Raw genomic sequence first — 22,212 nt, 5'->3', positions numbered from 1 at the left:
CATATGGCCTCATGCCCAATGAGAATTCACAGACCTTGACTCAAAAATCACCAGCTGTGGTTATTCTTTAATTAAAGAAAAATGTAGATTGAATGCCATTAAATTGTGTTATTCTAGGAAAAATTCTGTCAGCATCTGCAGATTTATAATATTCCCCAACCTCCTGATGCCCGCCCCAACACACCACAGCTTACAACACTTTCCTCTGCAAAAGCTGCAAAATACTACAAAATATTGTGTTGTTCTGAATTGTGGGAGACCCCACACGTACCAAGCCTTTTCTCGGATCTTGTCTCTTTCACATTCATCACTACCACCAAACACTACACACCTCTGAACCACCACCCAAACTCATGTTTGGTGTCTTTATAGCGTGGTTTTGTGCATGGTGTGGACTAACAGGAAAACAAAAAGATGTAAGAACAGAGATGAATGGAACAGTGGGTGTGAAAATGAGCTGAGCATGGTTTCATTTTGCAGAACAAATTTAAGTTGAGCAACAACAGGCTCATGCAGGACTCATGTTATTCATTGCACAAGTTTAATTCATGCAACTTTTGTTCATGAAAACTGAGGAAAGAGTCATTGTGTTTATCACAACAAGAAACCTGTTGAGTCTAACTTGGTAACATTTTATTTTATGGATTTTTCCAAACAATTTCCCAATTCCAGGAAAGAACAATGTAAATTGGTACAAATTATGAGGGAAATGTGAATTTTCTTGAAAGGAGTGCTTAATTCAAAGCAAGTAAATATTCATGCATTATTCATTTAATATTAGAAACGTTATTAGTCACATATGTTGAACTGTGTCCTTGCCTGTAAACAAATTTCATATTGTATGTTCAGGTGACCTTGAAAGGACTTTCTAGGTTAAGATAACAATTAATTGGAGTTAATTGTAAGTTTTCCTTTTAATTAGTACCAAAATTACATTACCTTTCTGGGAAAAGCCATAGTAAATTATTAGGAAATTACGGACTCATAAAACAAATTATTACGTCTTTTGAAATTGTACCAATCTAGTACAGTAGTGGGACTCAGCTCTTATTGGCTTTTGATGTTTGTCTGCGATTCAATGGGCAACTCTCCTAGACTACACGAAACTTGCCAATAACATAGGGCTGTGACGTTATGTTTTTTTGTACTGCTGGGACGAATCAACATATCCCCACAGTTTGGCAGTTGACCCAAAAATTTGCAGTGATGACAGTAATGAGCTCAACCCTGTGATAGGCATCACATGACCGCAGTATGGTGGTAATGCAGTTGTCGTCAAAGCCCTACGATAATATCAACCATGTTTGATCTGGTGTCAAGAGTCAAGACTGAAACCTCACACTCTAATCTAATCTAATAAGATTATCATTGACTATCATGAAACACCTCTGCAAGGGTCAGGAATTGTCTTCGTGAGCGTTCAGCTTAACCTTGATCAAACTGGTTCTCACTCTGAGTTCTGCTGACGGAGCAATACGGACCGCTACATAGACAGAGATATCAGCACCAAGAGGCTGGATAGGAGTGGCCAACACACAAAGAAGAGGTGGAGGGATTGCCCTCAAGCTGACAGGTGAAGCACGCCATTTATAAGACTTGCTCAGTGGGCCAGAGCCAAGTGCAGCAATTTCAATTAAGGATGTAAACGCATGCCAGATGGTCTGGATCTGGAAGTCACACCCTCAGCTAGCAAGCAAAAGAATGTGACAGATTGTAGTGATGATCAATTTCCAATAACTCATCATCACATGACTAGACCAACCCAGACACTGTACATGCGTATAAAAAACATCAGAGATGCATAATAGCAAAAATATGCCTTTTATTCATTCTTTAGGATCAAGCAGACTTCTCTTTTTAACTTTAATCTTTTTAACTATTAAGCTGAATCCCTAAAGGCAAAGCTTAGCTTAAACAGCATCTTAATAACCACATTCAAGCTTAGAGATTGTGGGTTTGAGAGAGCTCGGTTCGGAGGAGAGTTCTGTGAGAGATGCCCTTCAAATTCAAAGGTGTAAACCTTCTCATGCTACCTATTTTACAAAAACAGGGGTGTTGCCACAGGATTTCCTCTATAAGTTAACTGCTTTGCATATTTTTTCAATTTTATCTTTCTAGCATCAATGATAGATTGTGTCACTAGATACATACAAATCAATGTATTTGTAAAAAAATCGCATTTTTGTACCTTCATACTTGGAACTCTCCAGGATAAATCTCAGTTCCGTGAAATCTACTGTAATCGGTGCCCAAGTGAAACCTTTCTCGATATTTAAGTCGTGTAACATGAGGCATTGATCAGAGAAAAGAAAAGTTTGAATGGGGGCATCTGTGTATCACTTCCTGTTCCCAAACCACACAGGTTTAACCTTTGCCGAACCCCTGGGGCTGGACTCTGAGCAGCTGTTGATAATAAAATAGCTACTATAAGAGTTTAATGTTAAACAGATGGAAGTGAAGACTTCTTTGCATCTCTGCACTCCATCATTGCCTTTCTTCCCATGCTTGACAGAGTTTCACACAACTAACACAGGATCTTGTGTGAGGAGTATTGTTGTGCAGAGTGCTTGAAGTGAGAAATCGTGGAAAAAAATAACAGAGAATGAAGGGCTTGAGGTGGAGGGAGACTCTAGGCTACATAGAGAGGGAGAGCAAGAGAAAAAGAGGGGGAGGGAAAGGCATTAACTTCCTGTGGAAACACCCACTTTTCCCATGAGCTCATGCAAACTAGAAAGGTCACTTATTCAATACCTAATACACACGGAGAGAAAGAGAGCACACAATGTGTCCGCTGCCTCAAACGGTCACCGGGGACCATTCTGTTAGAGCTGGGAAAACTTGAAGACAGCGAATTACCTGAAAACAACATGAAGTTCTGATTGACTCTAGCCATTTTCAAAACAAGCTGAATGATCAGATGGCAACATCCACAGTAATAACACTTTCACTGAATGTTTACAGTTAGCGAATGCAGTCTGGGTGTAGCACTGAATCTTGGCTTGATGCCGAATTAAATGAACCCATGCACATCACTCCTACAAGCTCTCTTCCTCCTAAAGCGCAACAGATCGATAGCCTGTCCCTTTAATCATTGCCTTGTCCTTAAATGCCGGCAGGCCAGTAAAATTCTGCCCCGCCAGACAAACCCTTGGCGTAAAACTCAAATCCATCCAGGACCATGACCTCACTGGAAAAGCAGATCCTGCCACTGTGAAGGTAAAGGATAATTTAATTTTATTATAACTGACAGAATTTCATTATCATCTAATTATTTTCTCAATTAATCATTTTGTCCATGAAATGTCAGGGAACAGTGAAAAATCATTTCCCAGTACCCAAGTTGGCTCCTTCAAATTCCATGTTTTATCCAATCATCAGCTCATACTATAGTACAATGGTATCATATATGACAAAGAAAAGCAGCAAATCCTCACATTTGAGAAGATGAAATCAGAGAATGTCTGACATTTTTGGTTAAAAAACAATAATCTATCAAAATAGTTGCCGATTAATTTACCGTTCGACTAATCAATTAAATTACTAATCGTTTCAGCTCTGGTAACTGTCACTGTAAATTATATTTTGCAGAGATACTTCCTGGTTTGACCTAATGTACTTAGAGTGGTTTTGCACACAATGCAGTTTTTCACTGTAATGGATAATTGCAAAAAACATTTCTGGTGTGTTCACCATCAATTTTCCTTTCCTGTGCTACAACAACGCAGGGGGCTGTGTTGGTGGGGGCAACTGTTGTTACCGATTGAATACAGGAAGTCCCGTCGGAGTAACGGATTTATGCGTTCAAAGATTTAGGAGATGCCAAAACACAGCACAGAGGTTTATAACACTCACAGACAGGATTTTACAGCTCTGGGAAGTTTTCATGGTGACAATTATTTTGTCTTTCGTTGCAAGGTAAAAAGAAATACAGCATTCAAGTTAGAAAGTAATCTACCAGGAAAGTGCACTTGCATACATGTGATTGCCCAACTCAGCGCCATGCTTGATGACATCACATTGTGTTGCAGCAAAAGTTGAGCCTGGTTCAACTTTATTGCCCGACGACAACTCTACGTTGTTTTGCCAGAGCCCTCAGCACTGACACCCTTGCTGCCTCAACAGCCAGAATGAGACGACTACTTTTTTCACACAGGGTTAATGTCTGTCTGAAGATCATTACTTATAGAAATGATAACTAAAACTATGCAAATCTGATTCAAATTTTAAAAATTGCCACTCATCATGCACATACAGTACATATACATGTAGCTTTATTGCCATTATGCTGGACATACTGGTGATTTACAATAACAGTACATGCTGAATGACCCCACTAACATTCAAGGCTTTAGAATCAGGAATAGGACTCCTGTAGAGAATAAAGCAGAAGATGAATGTCCCACCAAGTAGGCCAACTCCTGCCGTCGTCAACCCCCTGCTCTCCTCTAACCTCTCTGGCATTAAGACTTCAATCGCCCTGCTAAATATCAATGTGTGCTGGACTCTGAACACTTTTGAACCCGCTCAAAGGCGCAGAATCAAAGAGTTGCCATTTAAAGGCCCTTTTCCACCAGATCACTGAGCTCAAAGCAGCCTGTTTGCTCTATAATGGTCACACTATAAACTGTTTCTTTATCTCCATTTCATAAGTATGCTTTGTTGAATTATAAGCGGGGACCTGTGTAAATACTTTCGAAGCCCACAAACTGATTAAACAGAACGACACAAAGACCAAGAAGTATGTGAACCACCCTTATTGTTCTAGCGGATCATGTGACATCACTAATGTTCCCCTTCCCTGCATTAAGCCTACCCTAAGCCCAGCCATTGATGGGTTATCGATGCAGTTTTCTCTACAGCCCTTCCTTGTTTTGCTGGGAGGGACAGAAAATAAAGACTTATTTTGATGAGGGGTTACTCCCTAAAAAGACTTGAGAGTCTCCCTGACTGCATTTTGTTCTGGTGAATCTTCATCAATGCCTACTTTTGTAGAGGTAGGAAAACCTAGGCCCATGTGACAGTGTATAGACAAATTAAGTGGGCAAGATATAGAGCATGACTTAATCAAGGCGCTGACAGAACAGTGAGTAATGTAGCTGTGAAGTTCCTGCAATTAGTGAGGATTACAGGATCATGTAAAGCAGATACAGTAAAAGACAAACAGCATACAAAATGAAAAAGTCGACCCAGAAAGTCCTCGTGCTAACTCTTGGAACACATGTTGTGATATACTGAGGCCTTGTACTGTAGTGACCCATTGTCTCATGCAGTATAGTGCTTGCATATGTTTTTGTTACATTCTAGGCTTTATTCAATTCTTCTTCCTCTGCTTGTCTTTGTGCACAAGTAGTACTGCACATGCTCACATCAACAAAGCATTACTGTGACGGCTCTGTGAGAGGACACCAGCTACTGCAGTGGCTGTGTGGACAGAGAAACTACTGTGTGACTTTCGAAAACCCATACAAAATTACTCAAAGGAGCGTGGCTCACAGTCTATAGTCTATGGTTTCAGGAAAACCGTATGATGACTAAATAATGGGATGCTGATCAGCGCTAAAAACAAAGAACAGTCAGAAGTTTCAAACAGTTAGTTCACCAATTAGGATTAGAGGATATGAATAATTTATAATTGAAAAATGCTGTAAAAATGCCAATAATTTCCAATAATTTGCTACTACTGAGCACTTAAATTATGTATCACACATATTCTTCTGTTAAAATCCTGAATAAAATCAATAAATATTCTATAATAAAGATTTCACTCTACAGCACATACGCAGAGATGTATTCATGTTCTCCACCATCTCCCCCCTTTCCTCTAGTACAACTGCTGAGTGTGTATTTCTGAACCAGTCTACTCTACTGCAGACTATAATTCTTGGTATGGGGTGATATGTCAAAGGAAATGGGGCCACTCACTGGCATCATGTCTGATACACAGCAGCATTACTGTTGCATGCTTTTAGTCCAACAGTCACACAAAACCAGACAGCAGACATGTTATTACTTTACTCCTCATAAATAAGACCTAATGGACACATCTTCTCTCTTCCCTCTCTTAGGGTTCCTCCCTGCCAGCCCAGTCATCACCATTAAAATTCTCTCTGCATGATATAACACATGAGCACGATCAAAAGTCCCGTATGTCACACTTAAAAAGATGTAAAAAGACAAATGCAGATGGGTGACAAAAGAAAAACATATGATGAGTATTTGATTAGAATGAAAATGATGTAAATCATGTGCTACAGCCATCACAATCACCAGATCTCAATCCAGTTGAACTCCTATTGAGGTCCAGTCATTCCAGCATTTTAAACATAATCAATTCATTTCAATGGAATTGCTAGAATTGACAAAGTAAATCTTTTGCATTGAGTTCAACTTTAGGGACACGCAAATTTGTGCCATTGGCCAATAGCAAGCTGTCTTGACTGTGCTAACCTTTGAGGGGAGCTGGAGAGTCCTACATGGAGAATGCTATCCTAGTTTATTAGCTGTGTTGCACCACCTTAGTTTTATTTAACCCACTTTTGTTGGAGCATAAACTGCTATCCAAAAGAGGAATGGTTTGCTTACAATTATGAGACAGGAGTCGAAGGTACAAACAAGCCTTTTGAATAAACTGTGTAAACATGTTGTCCTGAGATAGCAAGTTTGCTTGCTCATAGAGCTTTTTTCCCTGTCTTCAATAACTTTTGAATTGAATGAAATGGTGGACAATCCTGAGAACAAAATGCCAGGGGGGAGTAAACAACACAGTGCAGAGAAAACAGAAAGAAGCTCAGAGACCAATTGAGGGTGACTGGTGTTGGCATGTTCCGGGCTGGCTAGTGTGTTAGCTGTTAGCTTGCCAACTGCAGTATTTTAGCAACTAGCCCTACGAGTCATCCCTACATTACCAAGTCTCTAAAACCACATATCTTGCAAAGAGGTGAGGGTGAATTTTTCTTTAGACAGCACTCCCAATCACCATCAATAAAACATCAAGTGAGGAAATATCTTTTGAAAGAATAAGCCACCCCAACAGAGTTTGAGACACTAGTAAAATCTATAACAAGGTGCAGTGTAGCTGTTCTGAAGCAAGCTACTAGCAACTAGCAAGCTTGCCAACAAGGTGAATGTGTTTTGTGTGTGCAGTGGATTGAGCACCACATGCTTTAGGCCTGGCTGTGAGAGGACAATGTTTTGGTTATACATACCAAACAGACTTTTTAAGCAGCTGTTTACTTGGTGTGTGCTGGCGTGTGCCAATTTAAAATTTCACATTGGGTTTGCCGACACCAACTGGTGCTGAGGACACAGTCACACACAGTTGCCGTGCCTTTTAGATCAAAATAACAGTCACACAACAGCTGTGTCAGTGAGTCTACCAAACTCAAATATTTCCAAGTGTATCTTCACATGTACCTGATGCTTTCTGAACAGCCTTTCTGATTATAATCTGGTATCATATAATGTGGGAGAGAGACTCAGAAGCTCATTTGTTGGGGACACAAGCCACACTTGGCCATTGTCGTCTGTACATTTGGACAGTGAGCCGTGCTGTGCTGTCACCTGTTGAGGAGTTGTCTCATTCCATGCCTCACCTCCCCCCTGATGGACAGCAGGTGCCTCGCAGGCCTCTGGACACTGTCTGCATGAGACGTGCCAAATGTCCACCAGCTGCCTGGCAGGCAGCTCAGGGCCCGGCATCAGGGACAAGCACAGACGTATAAAAAGAACCATTCATAGTGTTCTTTCAACTAAACTGCATTAAAAATGTCTCTAACTGTGGCACACTGCATGCAGCACTACTAAATAACAGACCAGTGGTTCCCAACATGGGGGTCTCTAATCCTTTTTTCTGTTATTTCTTTAATTTTATGTTTTGTTCTTGTGAGATGTTGGATAATTTCACCTCTTTAGGTCTCTAAAAATCTTTGAAGAAATCTGAAAGGAAAAAAAAATTGGTTGAAGTGCTCTCTGTTTAACTCACACATTAGTAGTATGCTAATTAAATGTAGGCTTGTCACATAAGAAAATAATACATAGATTTGGAAAGCTAAATTTTGAAGGTTGTGGGAGTGAGCTGCTAAATAAACAGCATGTCAGTTTCCCATAGCCAGAGTTGTTGTTACAGTATATGACTCTGAGATGTGAGACCTGATACTGTGGCCAGTTATTCTGAAACAGACAGATGTGTGAAGACAGAACAATTGCCAAAAACAACATAGAGGAACCCACTGCCCTCTCTGTCTGTCTGACTATCAGAGGGGCAGTGACCGGAAAACAAGTGGGGGGGGGGGTTATCGCAGGTGGATATAGAATTTTTTTCACCCCATCAGAAGGAAATGTTACTAGTTCAAAACACTCAAAAATGTTGTATAAATAATAATGCTGCCATTAAAATGTGGTCTAATATGGTGAAATGAATGAAATTGCACACCAAAAAACAATTTCTTAGTTGTAACTGATATTTAGCATTTATTGTATACAATTGTGCAAATATAACATTGAAAAGCAGCATGAAATCTGTTGAGATTAGGTGCTAAGAGAAGATTTTAGAAAACAGCAAATGAATAATTAATTCGCTATAAACACAAGAGACAAAATAATAGAAACTGACTTTTCGTAGATTCAAAAATGTCACTTTTTAAATAAATTATAATGGAATCTAAAAAAGTTGACATAAAATCTTATTTTTTTCATCATCTTCAATAACAATCTTGTGTCTATTAATACTAATACTACCACTTTGATGCTCCACAAAAGTATTAGCCCTGAAAATAAAACATTATTTTAAATATGACAAATTGCTACCAGCTTGCACTAGTAAGCGCCACCTGAATATTTAGTGAAAAAACATAAAACAAAAATAGAAATAAAACCTTACAGATATTATCTAACAGTCCTCACATCTGAACTGCTCTGTATTAGCAGCCATATACAACTGGTTAGAGGGTTTAAATAAATGCCTTGCTAATGGACATTTCAGCAGCAGTTGTTACGCTGTTTGAATGACTAAGTAGGAAAAGCTCAACAAGCATTTATAACTACTGTCCCTGGTGGCTTTCATGGTGACATGCTGGATCTATAGTGCGTATCCACAGAGCTACCTGCAGGATCTCTTCAGTCAGATCCCCCAGTGTTTTCCATGTAAACAACATAAATGTAGATGGAGGAAACGTAGCTCGGAAGGTGAAATTTGAGACTGACTGAAGAGACAAAGAGAAAGCTTCTCCTATAAAACAGAACAATGACCAAGTTAAGCTCTAAACAAAACTGTCTTACTTTTATCTGACAGTATCATCAGATCATCAGGCAAATAAGATCCCCAATTACTTTATAATTAGAGCCAAAAAGTCCATTTGGACTATTGGACTACTATACTATCAGCTGATTACCAATCACCGTTATGTAGATTCCTGTGATGCTCGCTCATGATGTTGAATGAATGTATGTAAATGTTTGAAGGCATGTTAGTTTCCCATCCTGTTGACACTTATTCATCACTGTCATATTCTGATCTGATAAACAGCTTCAGAAGAAGAAGCAGTCACCTCACACATCAACCTGTAGGCCCAGAGCTAATCATGAAACCTGACAATAGGTCTTAAAATCACAATCAAAACTGTTTGCTATTTGTGCCACAACACTTAAGTGTCAGTATCAATACCGCAACAGTATTTTCAGCACCATACTTTGAGAGGTATAAACAAGTTTTCCTACAAAATCATCTCTTTCATTTAACAAAACAAGCTCACATTTTCTAATATTAAATGTTATCTTAACACAAGTAGCCATACAATAACTTTACCCACATGAGATACAGTCTAAAATTTTAATTTAAATTGGGAACTAATCGAAGAATAAGTAAACAAGGTTGAAATATGACCAGTCTTTTGATGCCAGCTTTCAGTGCTTGACAGCTTTAAATATGCTGTGCTATTCTCCAAAATGCACATTCTGCTAGTTTGTGTGTATATATGTATTGGCACCATGTCGTATGCAAATAAATATTTTTTTCACACTGGAAATACTTGATTCAATCAACTCATAAGTGATCATCTGTATATAAAAGGCTACAAATTGTTCTGCGTTATTCAATTGTATGCATGCATTCTAGTAGCTATCCTCATTCACCCTCCACAGTGAGCTGATGTGTCATCTTGTTAATCAAATTTTGTGGTTTCTCTTTAGAATCTGCATATTACTGTAACATAGTTTCTAAATAACTCCTCCTGGCTGATATGTACGTAGGTAATCAGTCAGATAAAGTCATTCCCTCACTCGTGTTATTAGTCTAAGAACAGACAGTCACTTGAAATGAATGAATGACAGTTATGTAGTATTTATGGTACGAGAACCAAATAAAATAGTTTCACAAACATCTCATTAAAACAATTGGATGGTTTGAAACTGTTACCCATTAATACACAATAAATACTTATCTGCATCTAATAGACTTCAGGTTTGCTTACAAAGCCTAAAAAGAAGTTTTCTTTTCTATAAGCTTATTTTATTTAAGAGTTTACCATGAAGAATAACAGGCAGAGAGGAGAAAAGAGAATGACGTGATAAAGGACATTGGGAATGTAATGCCAATTTATATTTGACTCTATGATCATATAAAAATGGAATTGTTTCCCGTTTCATTAGTATTTCACTTCACTGGCCTGTGCATACATGCTACACTGTATTATTCTTTCTTGTGGCTGTTGCAGGGAAACAATGGGAGAGAGTAATAGGAGGAGTGGCTGAAATTATCATCTGATCTCAAATCTGTGATGTCTGGTGGGCAACACACTGAGTTACACCCTCGCCTCCAGCTAGCAGCTCTACACTGCAGAGAGGATGCTTCAGGACGGATGAATGAGAACCTCACATTATTTTCATTGTGCATATGGATGGAAAAGAAATATTCTTTTAATATCAGCTTCATAATCAATAATGACTCACTTGAGCCTCTCTGCGAGAGCACTCACACAAAACTCCTCGACTGTTGCATTCAAGGCTGCATATGAGTCAGGATGTGAAAGGGGTAGCTATATGGATAAATTCTATAAATTATTGCCATACAGCTTAACTTGAAGAGGGCGTCATATGCTCACCCCCACCAGATGATAACATGGTACAGTCCCAGGTCAGGGAATCTTGTTTCTTTGAACAGGGAAATGATTGTGTAAACAGTAATATAACGCATCACACGTACACACGCACGCAGGTGTATGTGTGTGTATGAGAGGACAGACATGCACATGGATACAAGCCAGCTTTAGTTAAAATGTGAAAACAGGTGAAGGCACACGTGAAACAGAGCTAAACAAGAGTGAAATACCAGTGAAATACCTAAAACTATTTGCGTGACAGTAAATCTATTCCTATTAGTTCCTCTTTGGTAATAACTGAGACTCTTTATTTTAAGACTGACTATGAAACATTGGTTCAACACATATGACCATAATGGAATCAACCACAGCATCAAAAATACATAATAATCCAGTTGTGCCTCACGTTGTAATAAAGTCTTTATTGTAGCTTTGGCAGAGTGGTGTTCCTCCCTGGATAGTCATTAGTTTCTCATTAGCTTGGAGTGAAAGGGATGACCTGCTAGTCTCTTGAGCTTTACCAGATGGGTGGGAGCGCCTTTGCAGATCCTGAACTCCCTTTTTGCATGAACATTCCTATGGTGTACTGCATGGCATCTTGCCAGTTTCAAGTAAATTACCTCAGCAACATGAATGTATTCATCCATGTACTCAAGCAGGACTAAAAATGTAAAGCCCCACTCCCTAGCAATGCTCATCACATCCCACAAAACAAAAGTGCTAGATGGCACAAACAATGGACTGATAAGACTATTCTTAGATGCTAGAGTGAAAACTGTAAAAAAAAATTGTCCCGGGAGTGGTAGTAAAGGGAAGGCAATGAGGCCATTAAGATATGTTTATCTCCTTGGAAGTTTGAATGTGCTCAGAACATTTCACACAAGAGTGCCCATTAGATCATAATGTAATAGTATTTAATTGTGCAATCCTGTAATCTACAACTCACCACTATTACTGTAATATACAGACTCAAAAATATAAGGAAAGCAGTTAGTTTAATGCGTGTTGCTGTGCAGCCACCAGCCACAAGGCCTGCTAAATTCATACCTGATTGGTCACAGAAATCCATATTTAGAAATATGCATATGATAAGTTATATCTGGTTATAGTTTTTTGTTCACTGAAGTCACACAAGACACATAATTAAGCATGTACACTTGCATGTTTGATGTAAAATGTTCTTTTTATGCTAAATGTTTTCTCAGACCCAAAACTACAGAATGAATTGCATTTTCGGTTGATCTGATTGGGTCAATGCATATTATCTGCCCTTGCTCACAATCTAGGCTGAACACATATCTAATAATGTTGTGGTAGCTACAATAACACATTATCTACATGGTGAATATTAAATCACAACAGAATAATTAAACAATTGCTACAACCTTTTACTGCATGTTGGCAATGACTTCCTGCCATCTTAAAGCGTAAATTCTGATCTTCTCAGTTTCTATACAGTGTAAGTTGTTACATTTCTTCTTACAGTTAATTACCTGCTAATATTGTAAACCAGATGGATGATTCACAAGCAAAGTGACAGTAAGTCTACAGGAATCATTTCTATTAACATTATGTGTGATATGTTGACAATAAATTTTCAAAATCCTACTTTTTTGGGAAATGTGAAATGGTGTAAATTTATTTGCATTTACATTTTTTTTTTAACTTCACAACTAAAAATCATATCATGAGAACCACTGAAAGGTTTCCCTGCTCTCACTGTGGTTCACTTTCAAGTAGCCAGCTCTGTGAGAACTCAACAGGTGACCCTCATACCGAGCTAAACAAACAATGTTCTCTCTTCACCTGCACTGACAGGAACACACACACAAGCCTGCCAGAGCCGTAAAACCCTACTCTAAAAAAGAACTTACAGTCACACGCTTCAGTCTTCCATAACAAAGAAAAGTTATTAACTCCCTTAAAGGAGATGAAGAAACACTGGTCAGAATATAAATGGAATTGTTTGCACTCAGTGGTATGGCATGTGACATATCACTGAGCCAGACAGAAAGTTACAAAACCGCTTGTACCCAAAAATGGACTGAGAGTATGCCGCGTGCAACGCTACATACAACACAACCTCTGAAGCTAAATCACAAACACACACACATGCGACACACGTACACACAAAAAGCGCCACTGCAAACACTTTGTCTAACCACCTATGTCTGTTTCTGAGAAATGCACATGAGACAGCAGCCACCACACTCAGCTCCGACACTACTATCATTACCGCACCTTGCCTCCACATGCCCAAAGAGAGCTGTCCTTATAATCCATGTTTATTCTATTGAATTACTACTTATGGCAACATTCCTCCTAAATGACCTCATATCTAAGTAATCAAAGCATGCTAAAAAATATGTGAGATATGTGGAAAGGGAATAGGAGAGAGACAGAGAGGTCACCCATGCACTTCAGCTGTAAATCCAGCTGAGATCTACAAAAAATCCTCAACTAATCTGTCTGGACTTGATCAGTCAGGATGTTTTGCTCTCGTGCATGAATCTCCACCGCCGAGGGCCGCCACCACACTAATATTAGCAAGCATGTGAGCAGGCAACGCCATGCTTTTTCAGCCAGCAATCAGATCACACAACATCTCATTATAGAGCCATGTCATTCCAGTAGCTTCTTTGATTACTCTATGTAAGTTGAATCCGTTTTTCGGTGCGCCATTATTTCTGAGATAAAAACAAACCTACAGACACACACATACACACACTACCCCACATGCAGTCTTCACATGGCCAACGTGAGTCATGTTTTCCCTTACTTGGGACGCTTCCTCCCTCACAGACGTCACATTAAACAACACACTGTGTTCCACAACTTTTGTCAGATGACTCAATGTTATGTCATTCCAATGCTATTTCAGCTTGAGTCAACTGCTTGGCATTAGGGTGGCCAGCAGCTCCCCGGGACCTGCCACTCTGTTATTGCAAGCGACATCATCTTTTATCCTCTAACTCCCAAAAATCCCTGCCTCAGCACTGTAGTCCTTTTTTTTTTTTGTTCATCGCAGACTCTGCTCAGCACCCACAAGATTGGGAACCTTTGTACTTTTATAGGAATGACTGAAATGTGCCCGTAAAATTGAGTATCTGGTAATTGGTAAAGTACCAAAAGTTGGTATCAAATGATTTTTAGTGTTGTTTACTTCTAATTCTATGGTCGGATTAGCCTGATATAAATCATAACTTTTTTTAAATTTATTTTTTATGTCATGAAAGAAGATAACATTTAACATTAATGCATTAGAGTATCTTGTTAAATGAAAAAATAGATTTTGTTTAAAAAAATCTTTGTATTCCTCAAAATTCTGTAATTAAAAACTCATTTTGGTATCAGTGCCAAATTTCAATTTCATTGACGTAGCGCCTGTATCAAAATGTTTTAAATGATACAAGACTGAAACATACTTGTTAAAATGATGAATGTGTCATGGACGCACAACGCACACAAAAAGTAATAAAACACGATGCCGTAATTACTATATATTCAAACTGTGAGAGCACCTCTCCTAAATTAAATCATACTTGGATGGTAGAAGCAGACTGTTTGCAAAACTAGCTCAAGTAGCCTATTTTTACTGGCCTACTTTAAATAGTAACTACTTACCAACCAGATGACAGGATATTAAATGATGACAAATTGTCTCAACAGCAGCTCAGTACAAAACACTAAATCATTTTTTCTTGTTATAAAGTTGAGGGAAATCATATCCAAAAGAAATGGAAGGTAACAGAGCTTATACTGTCTGAGGAAAAAGTGTTGCAAGAGCGTTCGTCAGCAGTCGTTGCTAACCAGCGAACCAACAAAGAGTTTCAAAGAAGAGTTTTTTGTCTTTTGAAGAGACTTTTGACACCAGCGGTATCACTCTGTTATTTAGTTGAGTATTTACAGTATACAAGGCCTGGTTTAAATTGTTAAGTGTGTTACAATTTTATAAAATGTCATAAAAGCAATACTGCCATAATTCATGGCAAAATTTATGTCAAGTACTTAATATTTTTGGCAAAACACTTAACAATCTGTCAAGATTACCACTAACACACACACACGTAGTTCCAGTGATTCAGGAAGCAGGTCATGTTTTTCCATACAAAACTAGGAGGTCCTAAGAGCAGCAGTAGAGGGACTTCCTTTGCCAAAGGGCCAAATTCCACATGGTCCATGACCATTAACCCACCCAGGCTGACTCAGACCACCCGCCCCCCACCCGAAACTCCCAACACTCAACAGTTCTAGGGAAAGCCTCGACTTCACAAGCAGCTGTTAGGTCCTTTCCCCTGGCAGGCGACTTCTAGAAACGTCTAAAGAGGATGTAGGTTCTCCTCCTGCTGTCAACATCTCAATTTCTCTCACTTTCGCGGCACCAGATATGCCAGAAGAGTGTGAGGGGGAAATTAACTGTGGGTCAAACTGAGCTCAAAAAATACATACAAAGGGGATCTTCCTGCAAAATCCCAAATCAAACTGATGGCATACGCTGATACTCTGTTTACCTCTCAAATTAAATTCATGGCAGAAGCGTGATGCAGACAGCTTGATAATATCTTCTAAAAAAAACAGCAGCAGGCTGTGTTAAAATTCTTTCACCCAGCTGAAATAATACGCTTTTGAATTAGTTGATCAATTGGCTGTAGCTGGAGCTCTGTTATCCTTAGTTGAAGCTGCAGCTTTATTTCTAAATCCACACAGAAATCCACCTTAACACTTAATGATAAAACAATCTTTGCATGTCTTCAGTATTACCTTAACATTGAATGTGAAGTATGATCTTCTAGCTAGAAACATTTTTGACATTTTTCAGATAATTCAGGTAATGTCAGTGACAGCATGTGGCGGATCTGCCGCTCAAATGAGAAACCTTACAATCGGAATATCAGTAAGTGAAATGATTTTTGAGTGAGTTTCATATTCAGCTTGAAATGCTCCTTTACTTCAGGTCAGTGGGGTCAGAAGGCTATGGCAAAAATCTGTGCCACAGCTATCTGATCCCTTTTTACTTGGTATGCAGTTAATGAGCTTTTTGAACCCTCATTAGACTCAACTCCCCCCCAACACACACACGAACACACACACACACACACACACACACACACACACAAACACACAAGCTTTTCACCGCCACTCTGAAACGTGTGCCAGCCCACTATTGTCTGACAGTGTGGAGACATGCAGCTGCCTGCAGTCTGGTCTCCTGGAAGCAAGAGCCAGCATCACTAACACACAGACACGAGGGGGGAAACACTCACAAGGCAAAGGGCAAAGTCTGTCATTTCTTTCATACAGAGTGTGTGTGTGTGTGTGTGTGTTTGTGTGTGTGTGTGTGTGTGTGTGTGTGTGTGTGTGGTCCAGGTATTCCTAATGTTGTCAGGACATAAATCTGTTTACACACTCTTGTTGCGGGGACTCGCTTCCCTTATGAAGACAAAAAGCAAGTCCCCTTAACATAAATCATTAATTTTAGAGTGAAGACTTGGTTTAAAGTTAAGGTTAGTTTAAGGTTATGTTAAGGTTAGGGTAAGGGTTAGGCATGTGTCGGTTATGGTTAAGGTTAGGATAAGTCTCCAGGAAATTAATGTAAGTCAATGTAATGTCCTCTGAAGTGATGGAAACACAACTGTGTTTGTGTGTGTGTGTGTGTGTGTGTGTGTGTGTGTGTGTGTGTGGTCCAGGTATTCCTAATGTTGTCAGGACATAAATCTGTTTACACACTCTTGTTGCGGGGACTCGCCTCCCTTATGAAGACAAAAAGCAAGTCCCCTTAACATAAATCATTAATTTTAGAGTGAAGACTTGGTTTAAAGTTAAGGTTAGTTTAAGGTTATGTTAAGGTTAGGGTAAGGGTTAGGCATGTGTCGGTTATGGTTAAGGTTAGGATAAGTCTCCAGAAAATTAATGTAAGTCAATGTAATGTCCTCTGAAGTGATGGAAACACAACTGTGTTTGTGTGTGTGTGTGTGTGTGTGTGTGTGTGTGTGTGTGGGCTCTCGGAAAAGGAGCCCTCAACTAAATGACTATTATGAAAGCCTGGAAGGTCAAAGCGAGGCAGGGTATGTCTGCAGTGTGCTGGAATGCAACCAGGGATTCAGGGAGGTAAACTGTTTACATGCCTTTTATATGTGACACAGATGAGTATTCAAGTAGGTTGATATTAAACTGATGAAGATCTATCTTTCCGGCTGTGGAAGTAGTTTTATTTCTAAGGACATTTACATGAAAGTGGTTTGGTTACTGGAAATATCTGTACCCACAATGAAGGGTTTTAGCAGCGGCTTGCCTTAGTAAAAGTCATCTGAACACAAAGTTAATCATCTTTCAATGGACATTTTGTGCTGCTGCTGCTTACAATCACTCAACCTTAACGGATTTTCTGCCTACTTCACAAATTTCCAATGAAATTTAACAGTTTGGTGGCACTCAAAAAATGAATTTAACAACTTCTTTCCCCTCTCTTGAGCTATCAGGACTGCCACTATATGCTCTTCTTATAATGTGATTTTGTGCAACTTTTCCTCGGCATAGTTCTCTCTTTAAGTTTTCTAGCTTGTGGGTCATTACAGGCTACATTTTTTAGAGTTGTCACATCTAAGCTGCAAGTCTAAATCCGTTACTTAACTTTGCATACCAAGTTAGTAAAATAGGACAACTCGGGAGCTCCGTAGACCCACTTTCCTTTCTCTTTTGACTGGCGGCAATAATATTGCAAAGTGGAAGTGGATCTCTCGGAAATCGCGTTAAAGTGACAGCCGTCCTTCCTCGTTTAATTCACAAAATAACGCTTACCACCTCACCATAACCTCCTCTAACAATCCCTCAGTAAATAGTTGTAGGCCTCGGCAAAGTAGCGGAGAAGAAAACAGACCCCGGTATCCGCTTACGGGGTTCCCGTGTCTGGCCTCCCCCTTCCACCAGCTCTCTCTCTCTCTCTTTGCTTGTGTTTTCGGATAAACAGGGAAATCAAAGCAATGGCTAAATTCAAGGGAAGGGTGAAGGCGACTGACCTGAATAAACTGGATAGTCAGGGCTGATTTCCCGACACCGCCACCTCCGACCACAACCAGCCGATACTTCTCCTGCACCGAGCCGTCCTTCCAGCCAGCCATCGAGGACACTTCGCTGCCGAAACACCAGTGAGCAGCAAACACCCACTTTTTTTCTCCTGTGAACTGAGGAGGCCCTGCAGTGGAGACAGCGCAACGCAGAAAATGTGCCACACGGTTGCCAAAAAAAATGAGTCGTCGGTGTAGTCCGTTTAAGAGCAACGGGTAGATAGAGGGAGGGATCCCGGAGCTACGGGCGCCTGTCCATACGCCTGACCGTGTTTCAGCCTCGACAACACTGCGATGTTCAAGATGTGGATCCGATAGTAGGATTCATCAGCCAGACCAGTACTAATGTCTGGCGCTAGGGGCCCTTCTACAGGCGGTGTGTGTGACTGCCTCAACAATCCCCACCACCACCACCACCACCCTTACGCACACACCACACACACACATATTTATAGCCTATAGAGAAATAACCCTGCAGCCCTGTCCTGAGACTTATATCATGCAGTCACATTCCTGTCCCCAAACACCGCCTGCACACACACACAAACAGTGCCGATCTTACTGCAGTTACAACCGATTATGCAGTGACAGTAAAGGTGTCCTGCAGCTATCATTTTAATGCAAAGACCTCCGGCAGTGTTTTGTGAAAGCAGTGTGTGTTTTCCTCGCATCTTGTAGCCCAGTTTTATTACTATGTTGTAAAACCAGGGATTCACAAAGTATAGATCTGGTATAGATCTGCATTTTGTCTGATGTCACAATTTCAATGACCATTTTGGCAGATAATATTTTTCTTTTTCTTTGCAATACATCATACAAAGATTAAAGCAAGAAAATATTACAATGTAAAAAATACAATGTAATGAATGAAGTATTATATACATTTAAAACTACTCTATGCCTGATATCATCACATGGTGCCCGAGAACTTAAGTTCCCTCAAGTTGAGTTTACCCATTATACTGTAACGGTGGCATTTGCTGATTCTGCATCTTGCTCTAAAAAAGAAATCACTGCTTCATAGTAATAATGCCCTGATTTATTACACCATTGATACTGCAGATACTTCAGAGTGGCTCAAAGACATTTTGAAAATATCTTACTTTTTTTTTTTTTTTGATTAACACCTTCAAAAATCTTCGTTCTTGCTCTTTTGTTTTTCTAAAACAGGTTCACCCCCTGTTAGGAACACCAATTTTTGTTTATAGCAGGAAGGTGAAATTTGCCACCTTCAGAGATAACAAAAGTTTTTATAATTGCACAGAAAGTTTAACTTTGTCCATTCAAACTGAGTAATTGTCATATTTAATGATTTGCATGCCAAAATGATGCCCAGTATATTGTACTAATGTGTGTTTGTCTTGATCTCAATACAGAGAACATATTATTGAGTAACTATAAAAATAGGCTACTAAAGCAATAAAAATGGCTAATAAAAAGGTTTTTAAAAATAATTATACACCACATACTTTATAACATATGAATATATGTTAAACTCAATTTAACTCACTTTTGTGACATCTGAGTTATGAATTTACTGCTATATTGTGAGAACATCCTATTACTTGACTTTTATATCCTTTTGCAAAAGCAGAAGGTTTCCATGTGTTAGTCATTTGCAGTACATGTATAGTTCCACTCTGTGATGCTTATCTTGCATTTTGGAGCATGAGACGTCATGATAACTCATCACTGAGGTAAAAATAAAAATGAAGAACTCTGATTTTCTGTGACTCTGGCTGGCAGAAAACTGGCATTCAGCCTGAAGTCTAGACTGAGTCCATCAGCCAGTTTATCTAAAACGACAGACTTTACTTCAGCGTGTGCAAGCATGACTTTTATTATGTCAACATGTCAATTATATGCCATGTTAAGACAAATCTTGCTGTAACATTAAACTATGTAGAATATCACCACAGTCTGCTGACAGCTGGGACGCCATCTAGTGTCAAAAGAAAGACCTAAAACTCTGCACTGCCGTTCTCATCAAAGTCTTGATTAAGACCCTTTAAGTGAATAAAAATTATTTCAGACGATAACATTAATAGTTATCTCATAGACTCATAGATTAATTTCAACAGAACTAACTATGATGCTAAAGCTGCCGCCTCACCTATATACTGTAGGTGTAAAGTGCTGAATGCAAGCATGTTAGGAGTGCAAAAAAAAAAGAAAAATGATTTGCCTGTGACAGTTCTTCTTATAGAATGAAGGATGGGGTACTATAAAAACAGTGCAGCAAAACTCCAAGTCCCCATAGAAATACAGTATTTCAAACATACCATAGGCAATGAAACGTCAAAGCCACTTTGACATTGGCTGTGATGCAAAGAATAAAAAAGTCACCATAAATTCCCTTTTTCATGGAAACAGCATGCAGTTAATCATTACAACATTGAGAGGAAATAAAAAATGAAACGTGATGTATTGTTGAGGAGATTACAACCTACTCAATAGCTTCCTAAAAGAGAAAAAACATTTTTAAAAAAGCACAAGGTGCAAAAGCTCAGACCTTAGGGATATGGGGCTTACCTGTGATTGTAATAATTATGAGTAATAAAAACATTAAATCTAAAGTGATTATACACCTCACACAGTAGCTGGGCTGCCGGATAGCCAACTGTTTATTTTCACAGCTGAAGCTGTGACCTCAAAGCCACCTTCCAGCCTTTATCTAACCCCCCTGGAGAGACAGATCTCACAGATATTGTTAATGTATGACTGGGGTTGTGACCCTTTAATCTGGCATATTCCCAGAAATGTCCCTTTACTCATAAATCATAAACGGGAGGGCATGTGGAATATGCAGCTCTGTGCCAACACTAATCTATCTCCATCTCATTATTAGAGTGACAGTAAACCTTGCAGATGGCTTTGAAAGTACCTTTAAAATCACTGCAATATATTCCCACCTAGGTTAAAATAACAATTTCCTGGCTAAGATATATATTTCGTGATGTCACTGACAATTTGGAGGCCCTGACAGGACAATTTCCAATCAGTGTCACACTGTGCAACATATCACCGGAGGCATCTGAGGAATTCTATTTAGAGCCCGGAGTCACATCCGCAGCTATGGAGCAGGAGACAGCAGGGGCCTCAGGCAGGAATCCACCCCCTTTGGGACACAACTACTAAAGTCTCTTTGAAATCACCTACTTAACATCTACTATCATGCCAAATGAGCAATGCTTTCCAAGAGAAAGCACTCAAACAGTGCCTGTTCACAGAAGTATGCACCCAAACCTCACCCTTCCAACAGTTTTCATCCATGCTAGCGGCACAGCTCTAGGGATGGCAATCTGTCAGTCAACCACTTTTGGTCCAGACGGATATATACCAACAGCTTTCAGATGGATGGCTTTAACATTTTGTAAAAACATTCATGGTCCATATAGGATAAATCCCACTGACTTTCATGAACCCCTGACTCTTCTTCTAGCGCCACCATGAGGTTGACATTTGTAGTTCAGGGTGAAATATCTCATCAACTTTTAGGACTACCATGAAATTTACAGCAGATATCTAGAGGATGTATTCCAATAACTTTGGTGATCCACTGACTTTTCCTCGAGCACCAACATGAGAATGAGTTTTTAGTATTTTTATTGAAAAACCTTGACAACTATTGGGTGGATTTCTGTTAAATGCTGCACAATTCATGGCATTCCCATCAGCCTCAGCTGTACTTTGTATTAAGAGCCAATTATCAAATATTTAAACGCTAACACACTAAAAAAAACAGTGGCCATGGCGAACAATGACACTAGCATTAGCATTATGAGCATGTTAGCATGCTGATGTGAGCACTGGGAACAAATACAGCCACACAACACCGCTTGAATGGCTGTAGTTTCCTCTTGTTTAATGATGCATGAAATACTTAGTTCATGATATTCATATATACAGAAAGTGAGCAAAATACCCCTCATCCACTTCATCTCCATCTTGATTTTAAAATCTGTCTTTTGACAGGATTAGTTGAAGCACAAGTGATTTAATCAAAAATTAGGTTCAAAGTCCAAGAAATGAATGATAAGCATTAATAAGGAACC

The 22,212-nt window shown here is 39.3% G+C and overlaps 1 protein-coding gene across 1 annotated transcript in view; it reads right to left on the bottom strand.

Annotated features, from left to right (window-relative positions):
* Positions 1 to 18,548, bottom strand: part of rras2 (RAS related 2) — a 33,639-nt gene extending 15,091 nt beyond the window's left edge. The window contains exon 1 of the mRNA XM_067588331.1: positions 18,110 to 18,548. Within this exon, the coding sequence (XP_067444432.1) occupies positions 18,110 to 18,211 (102 nt within the window). The 5' untranslated portion in view covers positions 18,212 to 18,548. The remainder of the gene's footprint in view (positions 1 to 18,109) is intronic.
* Positions 18,549 to 22,212: the final 3,664 nt, after the last annotated feature.

This window comes from Thunnus thynnus, chromosome 1 (assembly GCF_963924715.1).
Source record: "Thunnus thynnus chromosome 1, fThuThy2.1, whole genome shotgun sequence".
Lineage (NCBI taxonomy): Eukaryota > Metazoa > Chordata > Actinopteri > Scombriformes > Scombridae > Thunnus > Thunnus thynnus.
This window is presented reverse-complemented; position numbering and strand designations above follow the sequence as displayed.